Here is a 17448-nt window from a genome sequence, read left to right as displayed (position 1 = left end):
TAGTAGAAAAGTAATCAAAACTTTGCATGTACCAACTAATATATGCAACTTTTAGGTACATAATCCATAGTGGTATTTCACATGTAGAATACCACACAAAAATCAAAATACAATGTATATATGTATGTATATTACAAATACAGGTAGTTTTGAAATGTGCATGTGACAGTTTTCAGCACAAAATAGATGCTCATTAAATAGTCAGTGACTAAATATTCAACTCCTGCTTTATCAACATATATTCTAACATTGAACTACTCATTTAGGTAAGAATAAAGCTATCCTATATAATAAAAGCCTAATATGCTAAGTGTCAGGTCGTCCATTCAACCAATCAAAGCATAATATGCTAATGATATGCTAAGGCCGCTCAACTGCTAGCTATGATTTGCACTTACCACCAGGGGCAGACAGTTGACCGGTAGACCAGTCTCTATGATATGCACTGACCACCAGGGGGCAGATGCTCTGACTGGTAGGTTAGCTTGCTGCTGGGGTCCAGCTGATTGGGACTGAGCGAGATGGGCCAGACATGCCCTAGAGCCCTCTCGTGGTCCCTCCCCATCTGGCCAACTTCCCATGTCCCTCCCCAGCCCTATCATGCACCAGTGGGGTCCCCTAAGTCTGGCCTGCCCACTCTCACAATCTGGGCTGAGGAGACCCCCTCCCCCCCGACTGCATGAATTTCTACACCGGGCCTCTAGTTAGTTAATATAACCCCTGCCATTGACATGCACACAATTTAGCAGGTTTGGAATATTGTTATACAAGCAAGAGCACACACATAGATATAATGAAGATGTGTCTTAAATTCTTGATGCATACACCAGGCCCTAATTTCTAATGTTTTAACTCAGATCTTTGCTTCTCATTCATAATTATCTTCCCCTTTTCCACCTTTATTAAGAAGGGTGAAAACTTCAGAGCAGAGGGCTGGAGTGCAGGGCATAATTACTGATGAGAGAGGATTGTGGAAATGATTTCAAGGATACCAGTCAGTGATCAAGGGTGCATGTCCAGGCTGAACAAGGAGGCCAAGAAGGGAAATCTAAGTATATATGGATCAGGCAGACAATTTAGAATGACAGTTAGATGGTTCTGGAGAAGACAGCTCAACATGATGAGTTCAAGACCCTGTTCCATCACTTACTCATTATACAGGGTAGAACAAAAGTAGGTTTACAGTTGTTTGTGTAGAAAATAATAGAGTAATGAATAAATAGTAATACAAGAATAAACTGTTTTATATACTCACAACTGTAAACCTACTTTTGCCCCACCTTGTATGGCTTTAGGAAATTTCTAAGCTTCAGGTTCCACATCTGGAAAGACTCCAAGATTTTTTTAAAAAGATTGGGTACAGTCATGTTTACAGAGCTCAAGTGTGGTACATATTGGGTGCAAAACAAATCCTAGTTTCCTAGACAATTTGAGAGCTTTTCTGCAGCAATTGACTTTTCTCAGGACTCATTAATGCTTTGTGCTGGGACATCACTGTTATTCTCCAAGTGTGAGTCCATCTCCTCTCTAGCCACACTACCTCATTCACCTTTGCAAGTTGGCCTGGATTAAGATATGAATAGACCCCTGAAATATAATGTTTTCAACACCTTGCTTTGCATACTATTCATGTGATGAACTTTATGCAAAGACAACACACAATAGAATTAAAGAATTGAATAGAGTTTAATTAAATAGAATTAGAAGATTCTTTGAAAACTAAGGCAATACTTCTTAGAGAAGTGATTAAAATGGAAATAGCCAAAATATCAACAGAAGAAAATATGTTAGAGAATAGGGCAATATGAAAGTTTGATCGTAAGTTTGCAACTCTAAAAATGTTGCATTCTTGGAAAAATATCTATCTATCTATCTATCTATCTATCTATCTATCTATCTATCTAAAGAGAAATGAGTAAAGCAGGACCCAAAAGACTGTGAGATCTCTTGCACCCTCTTGGTACTATATTATGAGTCTTGCTATTAACTTTCCTAAGGGGATTCTGTGAATTCTGTAGCATCTGCAGGAAAATTCACATCTTTTGAAACATTTTAAGACATTTACAAATATTTAAATGAGAAGGTATTAATTTAGTAACTTTTTAATGAGTATATTTGGCATATATGTTAAATATTATCATGTTTCCCTGTGGCCCTTTAACAATTCAGGCCAAATTATGAGGCCTAGTTGCCAAGGAATATGAGTACAAGAAGACATGCACATGGTAGCTTAATAAAAAAAAAAAGAGTTCACAAAAGTAAAAAGGAGGAGGTTATGACACAGAGAGAGACTCCATCATCAGGAAAAGGAAAGGATAAAGCTTTTCATAAAGGAAAGAGAGAAAGTGGAAGAGAGAAAGAGTACGTCAGTGTCTTTCTTTGTGCCTGGTCTCCTCAGGTTGAAAGAAGAAGAGGAAGAATCTGAGAGCCTGAGCATTTACCCAAGAGAGTGAGTTTTCATAAAAGAAACTTTTAAACTGCAAAAGAAAAATACATCTTAATTGTCAAGCTTACTGTTTTTCCTGTTAATAGCAGAAAGAAATTTGGAGCAACTAAAGAAAATTAAGAAGCTACAAATTATTTCACCATTTATTTTTAATGTTAAAAATCTTGATCTAATATGTTTTATTAATGCTCTCATAGTTATGACTTGGCTGCACCTACTCTGAACATTTCATTTCCTGGTTTGATCCATCTGTCAACCTGGTGTGCTTTCACACCAGTAATTCTGAGTCCTATAACTGGTGGAAACTCCACAAACACATATTTTTGGGGGGCTATCTAAATGTGTGGTTTGCAATCCCAGCCAAATGCAATACAGTTATATTTGAATTTTGTTATCTGCATCTTCCTTTCCCTCTAGCAGTTATTTCAAACCACTGTGACACTCTTCAAATCTCCTGTTACATCTCCTTTTCTCAGGAGATGAAAATCTCATCACAAATCTACACAAATCTCCTGTTACATCTCCTTTTCTCAGGAGATGAAAATCTACATTTCTCAGGAGATAAAAATCTACTGCTCTTAATTGCCAAGCCCTTCTACTACCAATCAATTTGTCTATATTCACATTTGTTTTATCTTGCCCCTCTGGTTCATGGCTCTTTTTTCTGCCTCAACTCTGATCTCAGCCCTGTGAGAGCCTTAGCCCATCAGTTAAACCCTACCTCCTTTACAGCTTTCATTCCTGCTCAGTCCTGGCTTCTTTGTTCTGCTGATATACATGCTCAAGTCTCTTCCACACTAAAATGCTGACTTTCTTGGGCCAGCAATCAACTGCTAGCAAACATTGGCATGTCTCTCCTTACCACAGCCAAAGTATTCGTAAGGGAATTTTACATCAGATGACATTATATACTTAATTTTTTAATTATTTTATACCAAGAGCATAAAGAGATGATGAGGTGAGATGAAAACTCTAATAGGTAAAGGAGTGTTCAGTTTCAGTATTAAACAAAAAATAACTAATTTGCAATGATGATAAAATACTATTTTTCTCCAATCAGATTGATGGAGATTAAGGAGAATGATACTAGTCAGGGCTTATAAGGCTCAGGAAATAGTGTCTGTAATATACTCCTGATGGCAGCGTGAATTGCCATAATATAATTACTCTGGAAAGTAATTTGCTTATTTATATCAAAGACCTTAACATATGTATTCCTTTTAGCTCAACATATGAACTATATAAAATGGATCACAGCAGTAACAGTTTTAGTAGAAGTAATAATAATAGTTGAAAAGATAAAATTAGTAATATACAATAGTAGATTTAAAATGTGGGAAAACGAATGAGTTGATTTTTATTTCAGAACCACATTATTTGATCATTTAATAAAAAGTGATAAAAAAACTCCAAACAATCTAATTTAAAAACATGCATCTTCAATCTGACAAGAAAAAGAGAACAAGCTTGATTATAACCAAAATTTAATCCAAATATGCTATTTATAAAGAAAATGGGGAAAGGAAACAATATCAGAACACTTGAAGTTCTATAAACTTTTAAGGACTAAGCATTGGCATATTTGAATAATAATAAGAAGAATCTTACTAATCTACTAATTTGCATTTTGTCTTTACAAGTCAAATGAGAAGAATTTGACTTGTTACACAGATTTTTAATTTTTGATTCTGGTTCCACCATTTACATCCTATGATTTCAAGATACCTCATCTTTCATACCTTATGATTTTTCTTAGTGTATCTCTACCATGTCCACTATCTCTTTAATATGTTGATTCTATGATCAAATACATTTGATTAATAACTACAAAATAATATAAGTAAAATATAAGAAAAACAACTTACTTGTTAGTATGACATCGATTAAAACATGTTCATCTGTGGGATTTTTGAAAGTTATAGCCAGAGATGCTAGCTGCTGAAGGTAGGTGGTGATTCTTTCTATTTCTAGAGGCTGGGGAAATAGTCCTATTCCAGAAAGGAGGAATTTCCATTCTTCAAACTGTTTAAAGATAAATATTCATAACATATATGTCACAATTGCATACATTTTATTCACAATACTTAATAAATTTAATACATGTAAAAATTTTGGCAGATAAAAACCTTTGGTTGTTAATATTTAACATGCCCTGTTTTATCTTTTCCTCCTTTTTAAAATTCCTTTTGATTTTATTGAAAAATCAATCAATGTGTTTTTACACTGATAAGAAGGAGAGCACAAGGTTATTTATAGCAGCATTAAGAAGATATCTTAATAAAAACCTTGCGTTTCTGCTCAAGGTTGTTGTTTCTTTAAGTCAACTTGTCTAACAAACGAGGTACTAAAAATTGTACCAAGTTTCCAAAATGCTAGGGTGAATGTTAAGTGGAACTCACATAGTTATCATGATCACATGAAGGCAAAGAAGGTGAGGCACAGATCGATGTCCCATTAAAAGGCAGTGTGTACAACTGTATGCACAACAGACTGTGATTCAGTTTGGCACTGAATATGTTACTAATGTTGTAAAGGAATGAAGAGGTCATTAAATAAAATCCAATAAATGCAATGGCCTAGTTTATAATCTCTCTAACTACATAGATGTTTCCAAGCCTAAATTCCAGTAAGAAGAGGGAAACTTACTTTAAGATTGTTTCAAAGTGGGACAGGAAATGATACAAAGCTGTCTCTGAGTAGGGATGAATAAAGGCAAGTTTTGTCTGCATATTATCTTCAAATGACTGTATTACTTTTAGAGATTCTACTTGCAAAATGTAAGTTCACTAGATTTTCACTTATGATGTCCTAATTTGATTACATGTAATTGGCTGGCTGGGTTAAATTAAATTTTGAACTGTTTATGTAAATTACTTATTTTTGGCTACTTAATTAAATAAATCCTGTATGACAGATATGAGGTTACTTTGAGCCATTGGGAATGAGCCAAAGTACAAAAACAAGAAGGTCATGCTTTCATGTCTTTGCCGAATGGCCTGGAGTATTAGAGCTTCTAAATTAAACCTCCTACATTCCACCATGATGGAACACTAGTATACAACACTTGCCCCAGCATTGCTTAAATTATTCTCTTGGGTTCAGAGAGGAAAATTAAAAAGTATCCCGACAAAAATGTGCATTAAATAATAAGTAACATTTCTTATCCCATCTTTATCTCAAACTTCTTTGAAAGGAGACACAGTAAAAAGAACCTTTAAAGATCCAATACCAATGTTTCTGAGAGGAAAAAATAGTAGAGGTAAAAGATAGTAAAAACTGGCTTGCACACTGAATATAGCTCAAGGGCATTAGAGCTGGCTAAGAAGAAACAAAGTTTTCCACAGACAGGTTGCAGGATCATAGACAGGAAGGGTAATAAAACCACTCTGACTTTGTCTTCTTTCTTTCATTTTTGCTAGTCTGACCTTTAGATGCAGTGAGTCACACAGTGAAATACAAATGAAACAAATGCTGGCAACTATTTGAAAATAAAAATGAAGCAACTGAAAACGAACAAAAATATATTAGAAGACCCCATTACCACATTTACTGCTTACTACTATTCCTATTATTCTGATAGGCAGGAACACAATCTCATTTACAGAATCCGGCAGCATAATATGAGTTCATGATATATGTAGTTGTGATATCCTAACCAAATTAATCTTAGGATTCAAAATCTTGACAATCAACTTTCACCTAAAATTGGATTTTGACAATGCAGAGCTCTGTATATGGATTCAAATCAGAAATCCATGAAGTAAATAAAAATCTATAGCCATTTCCTTAAATTCAGCAAAGAGTAACAATTAGAAATACTTAAAACTTATCCTAAAAGAATTGCCATTACTAGATTTTCTATTAATCAGTTACTCAGTTGTATATGTCAATTCAAGTGTATTTATCAGTGAAATCAAGAGAGGGACAGAAATCTACATGACTTTTTCCTTAAAAGTTAAAGTAATTGCAAATTCTTAGACTTAGAAGAGCAAACCCTAAAACTTTAGTTAAAAAACTATCTTTCTCAGATGTCTACACATACATAATGTATATTATATTTTCCAAAGTTCATTCAATTAATACTTTAGGATGACTGGATAAATTAAATGAAAGAGGAAGACTCGAATGATTCAGAGATAGGAAAAAAAAGGGATAAAAAAAGAAAAAGAAAAGGCAAACCAATCAGAAAGGTTAGAGTAATACATTTAAAAGGTTGTAGGGGTCTGGGTCTTGGACCCTGTAGCTGAAAAGATGAATGAATGATGGGCGGAAGTCTAACCACAGATAAATTCTTGGAGATTTGCTACAACTTGGAGATGCTGAAATCAAGCACCAATGTAAAATTGATTTATAAAAGGCTTGAGTTCATTACTTGTCTGAGTTCTTTGTGTTTGATTAAGTATTTCACATTCAATGTCCTGGCTAGGAATTTCTAAAGCTATTAAGATGGAGAACTGGTAATTGCCCTGCTAATGTGCCTGATTATCCTTGAGCAGATATAATTTCCATCAGAAATACAAGCTACTAAATTGTCCCCAATAATTAAGATGAAGGGGCTAAACCTGCTATGAAACAATTATTTAAAAGTGTGCCTTCTTAAAATTATTTTTATAAATTAATATAATCTCCACTGTACTTTCCCTTCTGTAGAAAAAGGATTACTATTTGTTTTCTTTAATATTTCTGAGGCACACATACTTCCATAGTACTGCTTCAGGTCACGTATAAATCACTAATCATATAGGAAATTTAATAGCCTCAATTTTTTTTTCCTAAAGATAAGTTACACATTGTTTTAGAAAAGAGGATACTTCAGTCACACACAAGTCTTGCACTGACATTGGGACCCAAGTATTATATGGGATTCCACTGCCTCTCAGATGTCAGGTTCCGTGGTGCCCCTTAGGATTTAAAGTTTCAATATCCATTTACTTTCCTCCCCATCAACACTTGAAAAAGTACAAAATAATAATAAATGTAAAATGTTATGTAAAGTTTTCATTGGCAGTAAGAGAGTTTTAATCAATTGGCAATCTGTAGGTAGTTGTAAAAATAGTCATGAAAATGGGCTGAAGCCAGACATCCTGGGTTGAGGTTTCTGTTCAACCTCTTACAAGCTACCTGATCTTTATTTCTATGTCTCAGTTTCCTGATCTGTAAAATGTGGTTAATAATCTTTTCACCTTAGGACTATGGTGAGAATGAACTGAGATAACTAAGCATGGCATACAACAAACTTAGAGATGCTTAAAAAATGATTAACAATTTTTGTTTTTAAAAATTATTATTATTCAGAAAAAATATTATTATGCAAGAATTCTGTACAGTTGAAATAAAGTGAAAAAATAACATGATATTTGCAAGATAACATTTTCTACAGTTTATATTTAAGTTCATGAAAATTTGGGTAATGAAACCCAAGTCAGAAAATTAACATAAATGACAGCAATTTGGTATTTACATAAAAATACATATATTTTAAAATCTGGGTGTATATTCTCCTTCACTCAAGCAATCTAAGAACATAAAAAATGCCTCTTTTAGATGCTTGCACATGCATGATGTATATTATATTTCCAAAAGTTCATTAATAGTTTATAATAAGCTTATTCTGCTTGCAAAAGATGTCAACTGGATGAATAAGATTTACTTATTTGTTGACTTTAAAATTTAATTAACTTGACTTGGACTAAGAATACTCTATCATACCTGAGCACAGTAGAAGGTAAGAGTAGCTTGCTGACTAGCTCTTCCAAGAGCAGAAGGACAAAAGCGAACACGTATCCTTTCTGTGGAGCGAGGAAGTATGATCAGCTGTGTAAATTTAGAAAGAATAAAAAGAGAAACAAAGCAATTAGTACTTTTTTTGAATCAGCATCTTTGTGCACTAGATATATTCTGGGTTGATATTTGTGTGATCAAGATATTGCCTTGTACACTATCCAATCTCAGTATGCTTGTTTGACAAATATTGGTAAAACATCTGCTGGTAAACACTGTTTAATAGTGCTTGTATCATGGCCTTTCCCCAGACAATGATCACATAGAGTTAGTCACTCTATGTAAGGAAATCTAAATTAATTTTTTAACCTGAGTTAATGTCTCCCATAATAGAAATATGCATTTAATTTAAGACCCATAGTTTATTGTCCATTCTAAGATACAAGACAAACACTGGGCACCTAACTTGTAGCCTTGGTGATGTCAAAAGAAATGAACTGATTATAAGCATGGATGTAAGTCAAACTTCTTTAGTGTACCATGAAGTTTTCTTCTTTGTTCTATCACATGCACACTCAAGGTGTGACCTGCTAGAATAACTTGATTCTGAACAGTATCAGTTTATTACTTCTTTAGAGGTTGTTAGTGAGATACTTCATCACAACATAGTGAGGAACTGAGTATCTCATGTAAACAAAATGCTACACTATGAATAATATGGTATTTAATATCAACACTTACAGAATAATAGAAAGAGTGGCACAAATCTGAAAAATAAATCAATTATTTTTCCACTAATTTATTTTGCCAGATAATTTTTGAAAAAGTAAAATGGCAATTTAGCAGTGTCATTCAATCCTTGTTAAATATAGCACTTTGTTCTCAACAAACTCTGATGACAACGGAATCCATATACAGGCTTAACTTTATATTTTGAACAGCATTATATCCTTATGATGTATAAGTGTGGTTTATCTACAGCAAATATTTTTATCTCAGACTGGTTCTCTGATACTTCAAATATTTGGAGGTTATTAGTTAATGAACATTTAAGGAGTGTAAATTAATTTTAGGATCTACCTTAGCAAAAAAATTTGCATTTCATATATTTGTTAAATTTAGCAAATATGAAAAACGTTTCTCTATACATACAGGATATATATATATATATATATATATATATATATATATATATGATATAAATAATCTATTTCATTGGAAAAAATATATAATACTTCATTAAATTTGATTTTAACTCTAGTACTAACTACATGGCTTAAGTATTTTAGTATTTCTGTCTTCAAATTCCTCTTCTATAAATATATATGGTGAAGACTGAGGTAGTTTATACAACCAAGCAGTAATTCAATAAAATTCCTTTATTTTTACCTAAAATTAGCTGAAAAAATGAATTTCCAATGTTCTCAAGGAAAGAAAGATAAACACCATTGGTTGGAATTTAACTGCAGTAAATTACACTAAACTTATTTGTGTGTATACTGTATATGGTGTGTAAATATAAAATCTTTGAGAAACTTAAAAACATTTCATTGTAAGCAAGTGTCATGATGACAACCAATTCCAATGTGTGAGCTTATTACACTGGATCCTAGCTCAAGAGGAAGAGTCTTGTGGCAAGTCAATAAACTGAAATTTGAACAGGATACTAGATGATGTTGGAGATTAATATACACTTAAGAACTATAATCTGAAGTATTTAGTGTTGAAATAGCATGGTACAACTTACCTTCAAATTAAATAGTGAAGGGATTAAGAAGTATAAATTGGTAGTTAACCCCCCAAAAAGATGTAAATAAAGTACAGCATAGGGAATATAATCAATAATATTGCAATAAGTATGTATGGTGTCAGTTGGGTACTTGAAATATTGGGAGGAACACTTTGTAAAGTATAGGATCATCTAACCACTATGCCATACACCTGAAACCAATACAAAATAATATTGAAAGTAAAATATAATTAAAAAATAAAATTAAATGGAAAATGTCCCATTTAAATAAGAGTAAAAGGAAAAAAAAGAAATATATATGGTAAACCATTAATATAAGAACCAAAGCAGAAGGTATAAGTTTGTGCACTGTATTATTCTTTCAACTTCTGTATTTTAAAAAAATCATAATATATCATTGGAGGAAAGCAAGTTTTTTATATCATTATTTGCCTTGGTAATCAACCTATGCTTATTTATTGAAGCATTAATGGGCTATAATGAATATTTTAAAATCCCTACTTGTATAAACATGAGTACTATGCAACAAAACCATAAGTGAAGTTATATGTACATTCTTTTCATTTACTACCATTAACATTCATGTGTTTTCCTAATTTGTTCTACAATATATAATATTATTTTTAGTAAATTTATAAGTATATTTTTGGGTCATTTCATTATATTGAAATTAGTTGCTTTTTAAATACTTAATATTTGATAAATGTATCAAAATGAATGGACTATAAAGACACAGTTGGAAATATTAAAGCAGAGTCCATATTCTGCATCATATATAATAAAGAGGTGATATGCAAATTGACCATCACACCCTTGCACAAGATGGCCACCCCCATGTGGTCACAAGATGGCTGTCCCCATGTGGTCACAATATGGCCACCACAAGATGGCTGGCAGGGGAGGACAGTTGGGGGCAACCGGGCCTGCAGTGGAGGGCAGTTGGGGGGAACCAGGCCTGAAGGGGAGGGCAGTTGGGGGTAATTGGGCTGGCAAGGGAGCAGTTAGGTGTCAATCAGGCTGGCAGGCAAGTGGTTAGAGGGTGATCAGACAGGCAGGCAGAAGCGGTTAGGGGCAATCAGGCAGGCAGGCAGGTGAGTGGTTGAGAGCCAGCAGTTCAGAATTGTGAGAGGGATGTCAGACTGCCGGTTTAGGTCCTGTGGGATTGGGCCTAAACTGGCAGTCAGACATCCCCCAAGGGGTCCCAGATTGGAGAGGGTGCAGGCTAGGCTGAGGGACACCCCCAGTGCATGCATTTTGTGCACCGGGCCTCTAGTTATGTAATAAAGTTGGCATCTGCAATATATTGTATTTGTTTTCCCTTGGACCACAGTTTACATTCTTCTGTAAAAGTAGTGATATAAAGGATATAAAAACACCAGTTTCGCCTTGGCCCAGTGGCTCAGTTTATTGTAGCACTGTCCCATACACCAAAAGGTTGCCAGGCTGATTTCTGATCAGGGCACATACCTAGGTTGTGGATTAGATTGCTGCATACTGAAGGCAACCAATCAATGTTTCTCTCTCACATCAATATCCCCCCTCCCCCACTCTCTGTCTTCCACTTATACTCTCTCTAAAATCAATAAACATATCCTCGGGTGAGGATTAAAAAAAAATAAAACAATAAACAACAACAACAAAAAGCACTTTCTAATAAGAAATTTCCTTATTTTTCAATTATATCCTGAACATTCCATTCCATTTTAATTTATGGAAAATACAGTATTAAGTAATATAAGTATGTGTATATTTTAACATAACTTTTTAAAGATTACCATATATATATATATATATATATATATATATATATATATATATAAAATTTAGCAAAATAATAGTGATATCTAATTTGACACATTATGACAGTTCATTACTAATTTCACATCATGATATTGTTAGTTGGCAACCAGTGATTGATGAGAGATAGGTATGTATTATGATATAGATTAAAAAATCACATTAGAAATGTTGAAACAATCATTAAAAGGCAAATAGTAAAAGCCTTTATTTAAATACCATATCTACTTAGTAGGGCTTCATGATTCACTGTGAGGTCCTCTGAAGAGAATTATCTATTGCAATGATTATTTTGAAACTTACCTGAAAGCATGGTTTTGATATTCACTGACATATTTGATATATTCTTTGGAAATGTAGATACTGATGCTGAACGTTCAGATCTTATTTTGTTAGTGGGGGAGGAAAAAAAGTGATTGAGGCTCATTGAGAGGCTCTAATCTCTTCCAGGGACCAAGGAATGGGAAAATGGGGCAGAGAAAGGAGGAGAGGGGAAGAGCTGTCAGCACTATCTGAAAGTGGGGGAGGGGTGGTATGCTGGAAAGGAACTGGCCTTTTGGGATCCTGGAAACACAGCATGACTGTTGAGTCAAAATCACATTACTGATAACCTACCACAAAAACTGATTACCAAAATGGTCACAAATAAAGCACAATTTATTTAGAATTCAGTGATAACACAAATCTGGCATATATAATTTCAAAAATGTATATAAACATTATTTTTTTGATAAATTAAAATTGGGGATATACATTTATAGAAATTCCATTTTTAAATTTTAGACATTTGAAACCTCATTAATAATTGAAATGCTAATATCCCACAGTGTCCCAAAACCGGAATTGGAAAATGTTCTGGTAGTGATAGGATATTTGGCTTTCTGGATATACTTACTGGTAATTTATGAGAATCCAGGACAAAATTATCAGGATTACTGTTTCTTACTTGCAATTCTAAGGTTTCATGTGTAGGATTAACTAAAGGAAAGTTCTGAATGATAAACCTAGAAAGAAAAACAAAGCTAGTAACCTTGTTCATAAACTTGTTCAATGTTAATTTTATAAACTTGATTACTATTACCTGGTATGGGTTGAATTGCATGCTGCAGAAAGATAAATTTAAGTCCTAACTCCCAATACCTCAGAGTGTGACCTTATTTAGAAATTGGGTTGTAGCAAATGTTATTAGTTAAAATGAGGTCATACTGGAGTAGAGTTGCCCTTAATCCAGTATGACTGCTGTCCCTATTTGAAGATGATATGAAGATACATGAGAAGATAGCCATATGACAGTGAAGGTGGAGATTGGAGCAATGCATCCATAAGGTAAGGAACATCAAGGGTTGCATGAAAGCACCAGAAGCCAGAAGAGGCAAGGAAAGATTCTCCCTTACTGGTCTCAGAAGAAGCATGGTCCTCCTGAAACCTTGATTTCAATCTTCTAGCCTCCAAAACTGTGAGACAATAAAGTTATGTTATCTTAAGCCACTCGGTTTATAGTACTTGTTATGGCAGGCCTATGAAGCTAATACAACTTGTATGAGTTTCAAAATAAGAATCATCAAATATTAACTAATGATATTTTGCTAAATTAGATAATCCCTGATTCCCTTTCTTTTTTTTTTTTTACACCAATAGTATCTACATATTGGATACTGAAACATATTCCAGTTTTAGGAGCAATGTTTACAAATTACTTTATAACTGTTAAATCCAGACAAAAAAGTTAACATAGTATACAAATAATAACAAAGAGTAACAAATTAACAAAGTTCTGTCCATTACATCAAGAAAATACAAACTGATGATGAAATAAACCTGCCCCCCCCCAATGTGGCTGGTATTTATGGTCAAAGCAAATAATAATCAAGAAGGTTCATAATTCTCAATTCACCATCATTTCTAATGCCTTTTCATATAGAGCAAATCAAAACCACACTGAGCTATCACCTCACACCTGTTAGGATAAATACTTTTTTAAAGTAAGATATGTATTGGTGAGAATGTGGAGAAGAGGGAACATTCACACACTGTTGATGAAATGCAGATTGGTACAGACACTATGAAAACCAGAACTGTCCAGCCACTGTGCTGTACACCTGAAACTAATACAAAATAATAGTGAATGTAAACTGTAATTGAAAGAAAAGACTATCAAAATGGTCTATAAATATATGACCAGGGAGTCAACCTCATTAATCATGAGGAAAATGCAAATTAAAAGTGCATTGAGGTACCACTTCATATGCACCAGAATGGTTAAAACTAGTTTTATAATACCTATGGCTTTGAGGATATGAAGCAAATATAATTCATGTGTGGCTAGTAGGAGTGTAAAAAAGTACAATCAATTTCAAATTCTTTGTCATTAACCAATAAATTTAAACTATGTTTACATAATAGAAATGAGCACAAATGTGCAACAAAAGCATATAGTGTTATAAACAATATTTTTTCAGATTAGACAAAACCTGGAAAAAGGTCCATCCTATATAATAAAAGCCTAATATGCAAATCAACCAAACTACAGAACGACTGGTGGAAAGACCAGTTGCCATGATGCACACTGACCATCAGGGGGCATATGCTCAATGCAGGAGTTGCCCCCAGCCCGCAGGCCTCAGGCCAGCCAAGGTGGGTGCCAATGGGGAGCCTCCGATCGCCCTGCCGGTCACCCCACAGATTGGCCCTGATTGCCGGCCAGGCCTAGGGACCCTACCCATGCACAAATTTCATGCATCAGGCCTTTAGTCAACAATAAAAAGGAATATTTTTTTCAAGTGAAGAAAACAAATGAAGAATAGCACACAGAACAACATGAAGAGGTCAATGAGGCCTAACTATCAATTTAGAGCCTCACATATAAATAGGAGTAAAATAAGCATCAGATAAAGTTTCTAACAGGAAAAAACAAAAACATTAAGATAAAGTCCATGGCTTCTTAAAATGATCATTCATACCTTAAGGGATAGAGAGAAGATATTACAAACATGAAATAAGAAGAGAACATTACATTTTTAAAACAAACAAAAGAAGCATCTTAACACAAACAAAAACAAAAAATGGTCTTGGATGTTGATAGCTGACATGAAAATTCAATAAAAAGATTGGAATTTTTTAAAAAATATATTTTATTGATTTTTTACAGAGAGGAAGGGAGAGGGATAGAGAATTAGAAACATCGCTGAGAGAGAAACATTGATCAGCTGCCTCCTGCACCCACCCCTCCCCCGCCACTGGGGATGTGCCCGAAACCAAGGCACATGCCCTTGACTGGAATTGAACCTGGGACCCTTCAGTCCACAGGCCGACGCTCTATCCACTGAGCCAAACCAGCGGTTAAGGACAACAGCGGGGTGGGGGCATGTGTGGGGAGGGGTGTGGGATAGGAATGGGGGAATGAGGACAAATATGTGATACCATAATCAATAAAGAAATTTTAAAAAAAAGATTGGAATATAAAACTGAACAAATCTTTCTAAATGCAAAAATACAAATGTTGGGAGAGAATGCAAAAAAAGTATGAACATTATTAAAATAGTCCCCAAGTTCTAAATCCAAAACATAGATGTAGAGAGAGAGAAGAGAGAAAATAGAGAGATGGCATAACTCGAGATTTCCAGAAACAAAAATTACATCATTTGTTTCCATATTGAAAGAGACCTCAAATACCTGGAAAAAATGTGTGAAAACAGAGCCATACCAACATATTAAGAATTTTAAGGACACTGGGTACAATGAAAAACTGCAAACTTTGAAGAGGATAAGGACCCAAGACAAGTCTGGTTAAAAAAATAGTTACCACCAAACATCTTTAAATATCATGTATTTTAATTATACACAGTATGACTTAGAGAAAAATAAATTATTTTTAAAAAACATGTTAAAAAATAACAAGAAACTAAAAAGAGAAAAGGCTAGTGCTTTTTAATGGAATAAAAAAATCATGATTGTAAAACTGTGAGCCAAATATTTTCATGAAATTGTTTTATATGTATTAATAATTATTTATACATATATAATTTACATATATTAACATTTATTTTAAAACTAGAAAAAAATATAAAACTAGAAATAAGTTTATAAACAACTTGTAGTAGACACTGCTGGTATCCCACCTGGTTCCTCTAACAGCAGTTCTCAGCCTACCTAATGTCGCGACCCTTTAATACAGTTCCTCATGTTGCGGTGACCCCCAACCATAAAATTATTTTCGTTGCTACTTCATAACTGTAATTTTGCTACTGTTATGAATCGTAATGTAAATATCTGTGTTTTCCGATGGTCTTAGGCTCTACAGCAGTGGTTCTCAACCTGTGGGTCGCGACCCATAGGTTGAGAACCGCTAGCAGGGTCACCTAAGACCATCGGAACAGTAGCAAAATTATAGTTATGAAGTAGCAACGAAAATAATTTTATGGTTGGGGGTCACCACAACATGAGGAACTGTATTAAAGGGTCGCGACATTAGGTAGGTTGAGAACCACTGCTCTAGAAGATTTTTACCAGCTCTCTGCCCCCATCACCCAACTTCTGAATTCTTACTGTTCATCTTCCATCTGAGACCTTCAGATGATTACCCTTGGGTCCTGGAGCCTTCTCAACCTTACAGGAGAAGTATCTGGGAGCTTATAGCTCATCCTAAGGACTGTTATAGTGACTAGTATGGGAGTTCAAAATCCCAGCATCTTGTCATCATGACAAGACCAATTCTGAGATGTGATTTACGCTCCAGGACTTTCTGCAGGATCAGATAAAATCTCAGACTGTACTTGAAATCATACCCTTGCTGAGCTTCTTCCCTTTTCTTATCTGCTTTCCCTCTTCTCTTACTGATTTTTCTAACTTGGATCACTCCTTAATAAATCACTTTCAGTGAGGTTTTGGCTGAAGATTTGGTATTAGGAGAATAAAACACTCTTTTGGTGTGCTTAGGGAGAGAAATTGATGAAAAGGCACTGATTTGCCTACTAGCAGAAATTTTGACTTGGTTATCCCTATGTAATAGCACCAAACTCAGTGCCAAAGATATAATAAGAACTCAACCACCTAAATATAAATGGCCATATCTCAAGGGAATACAGTATTAACCAAGTGATCAAGTATTTTCAGTTGTCTATTGCTTACCCTCTGCTTTGTCTTGACCAAACTTTAGTCAGCTTTCTCTCTTTCCTACAGCCCCCTGAACTTTGGCCTAAGCAAGCACACACACACAAAAATAGAACATTTCTCTCTTCTTGGCTTTTCCTGGGAATTAGCTTATTCCAGCAAGATGCTTTTCTTATCAGTCCCCACTGGTCATTTTCCTGTTCTTGTCTAGTTTTCCTTCTAAAGATTCTGGTTAGCTCTCTCTGCTTGCCCCTCCATTACCCTATAAAGTAAAAAGTTTTTTTCTATTTGATTTTGAGATGCTTGCATATTTCAGAGATCAGAGAATTCTCCCTACTGCAATAGTCCCCTACAACTATTTCTGTAGTCTCTTTCCCTTGCTTGTGATAATCACTCCTAGTAAAAGTCTCTCCCTCCTAAGTCCTGACTTGATTTTTGTTTTTTCACTTAAGTGTTCCACGGGGTAGTTTAAATATCAAACTTTTCATGGAAAAGAAAGGCAATTAAAAACATATTCATGTCTTTTAAAAAATGTTAAATATATAACACTTTTAGATGAACTTTTTTCTTTCATGAAATAATTATATTTACTAAATAGAACTTACTTTCCAAGGTCACACTGCAT

The 17448-nt window shown here is 34.3% G+C and overlaps 1 protein-coding gene across 1 annotated transcript in view; it reads right to left on the bottom strand.

Moving 5' to 3' along the window:
* The window catches only part of CFAP47 (cilia and flagella associated protein 47), a gene marked incomplete at both ends in the record, with an annotated part of 486291 nt that overhangs the window by 81068 nt on the left and 387775 nt on the right, over window positions 1-17448 (bottom strand). Inside the window, 2 exons of the mRNA XM_079765682.1 lie at window positions 4312-4468; window positions 12610-12718. Of these exons, the coding sequence (XP_079621808.1) occupies window positions 4312-4468; window positions 12610-12718 (266 nt within the window). The remainder of the gene's footprint in view (window positions 1-4311; window positions 4469-12609; window positions 12719-17448) is intronic.

Source organism: Cnephaeus nilssonii (genome assembly GCF_951640355.1).
Source record: "Cnephaeus nilssonii genome assembly, chromosome: X".
NCBI lineage: Eukaryota > Metazoa > Chordata > Mammalia > Chiroptera > Vespertilionidae > Cnephaeus > Cnephaeus nilssonii.
This window is presented reverse-complemented; position numbering and strand designations above follow the sequence as displayed.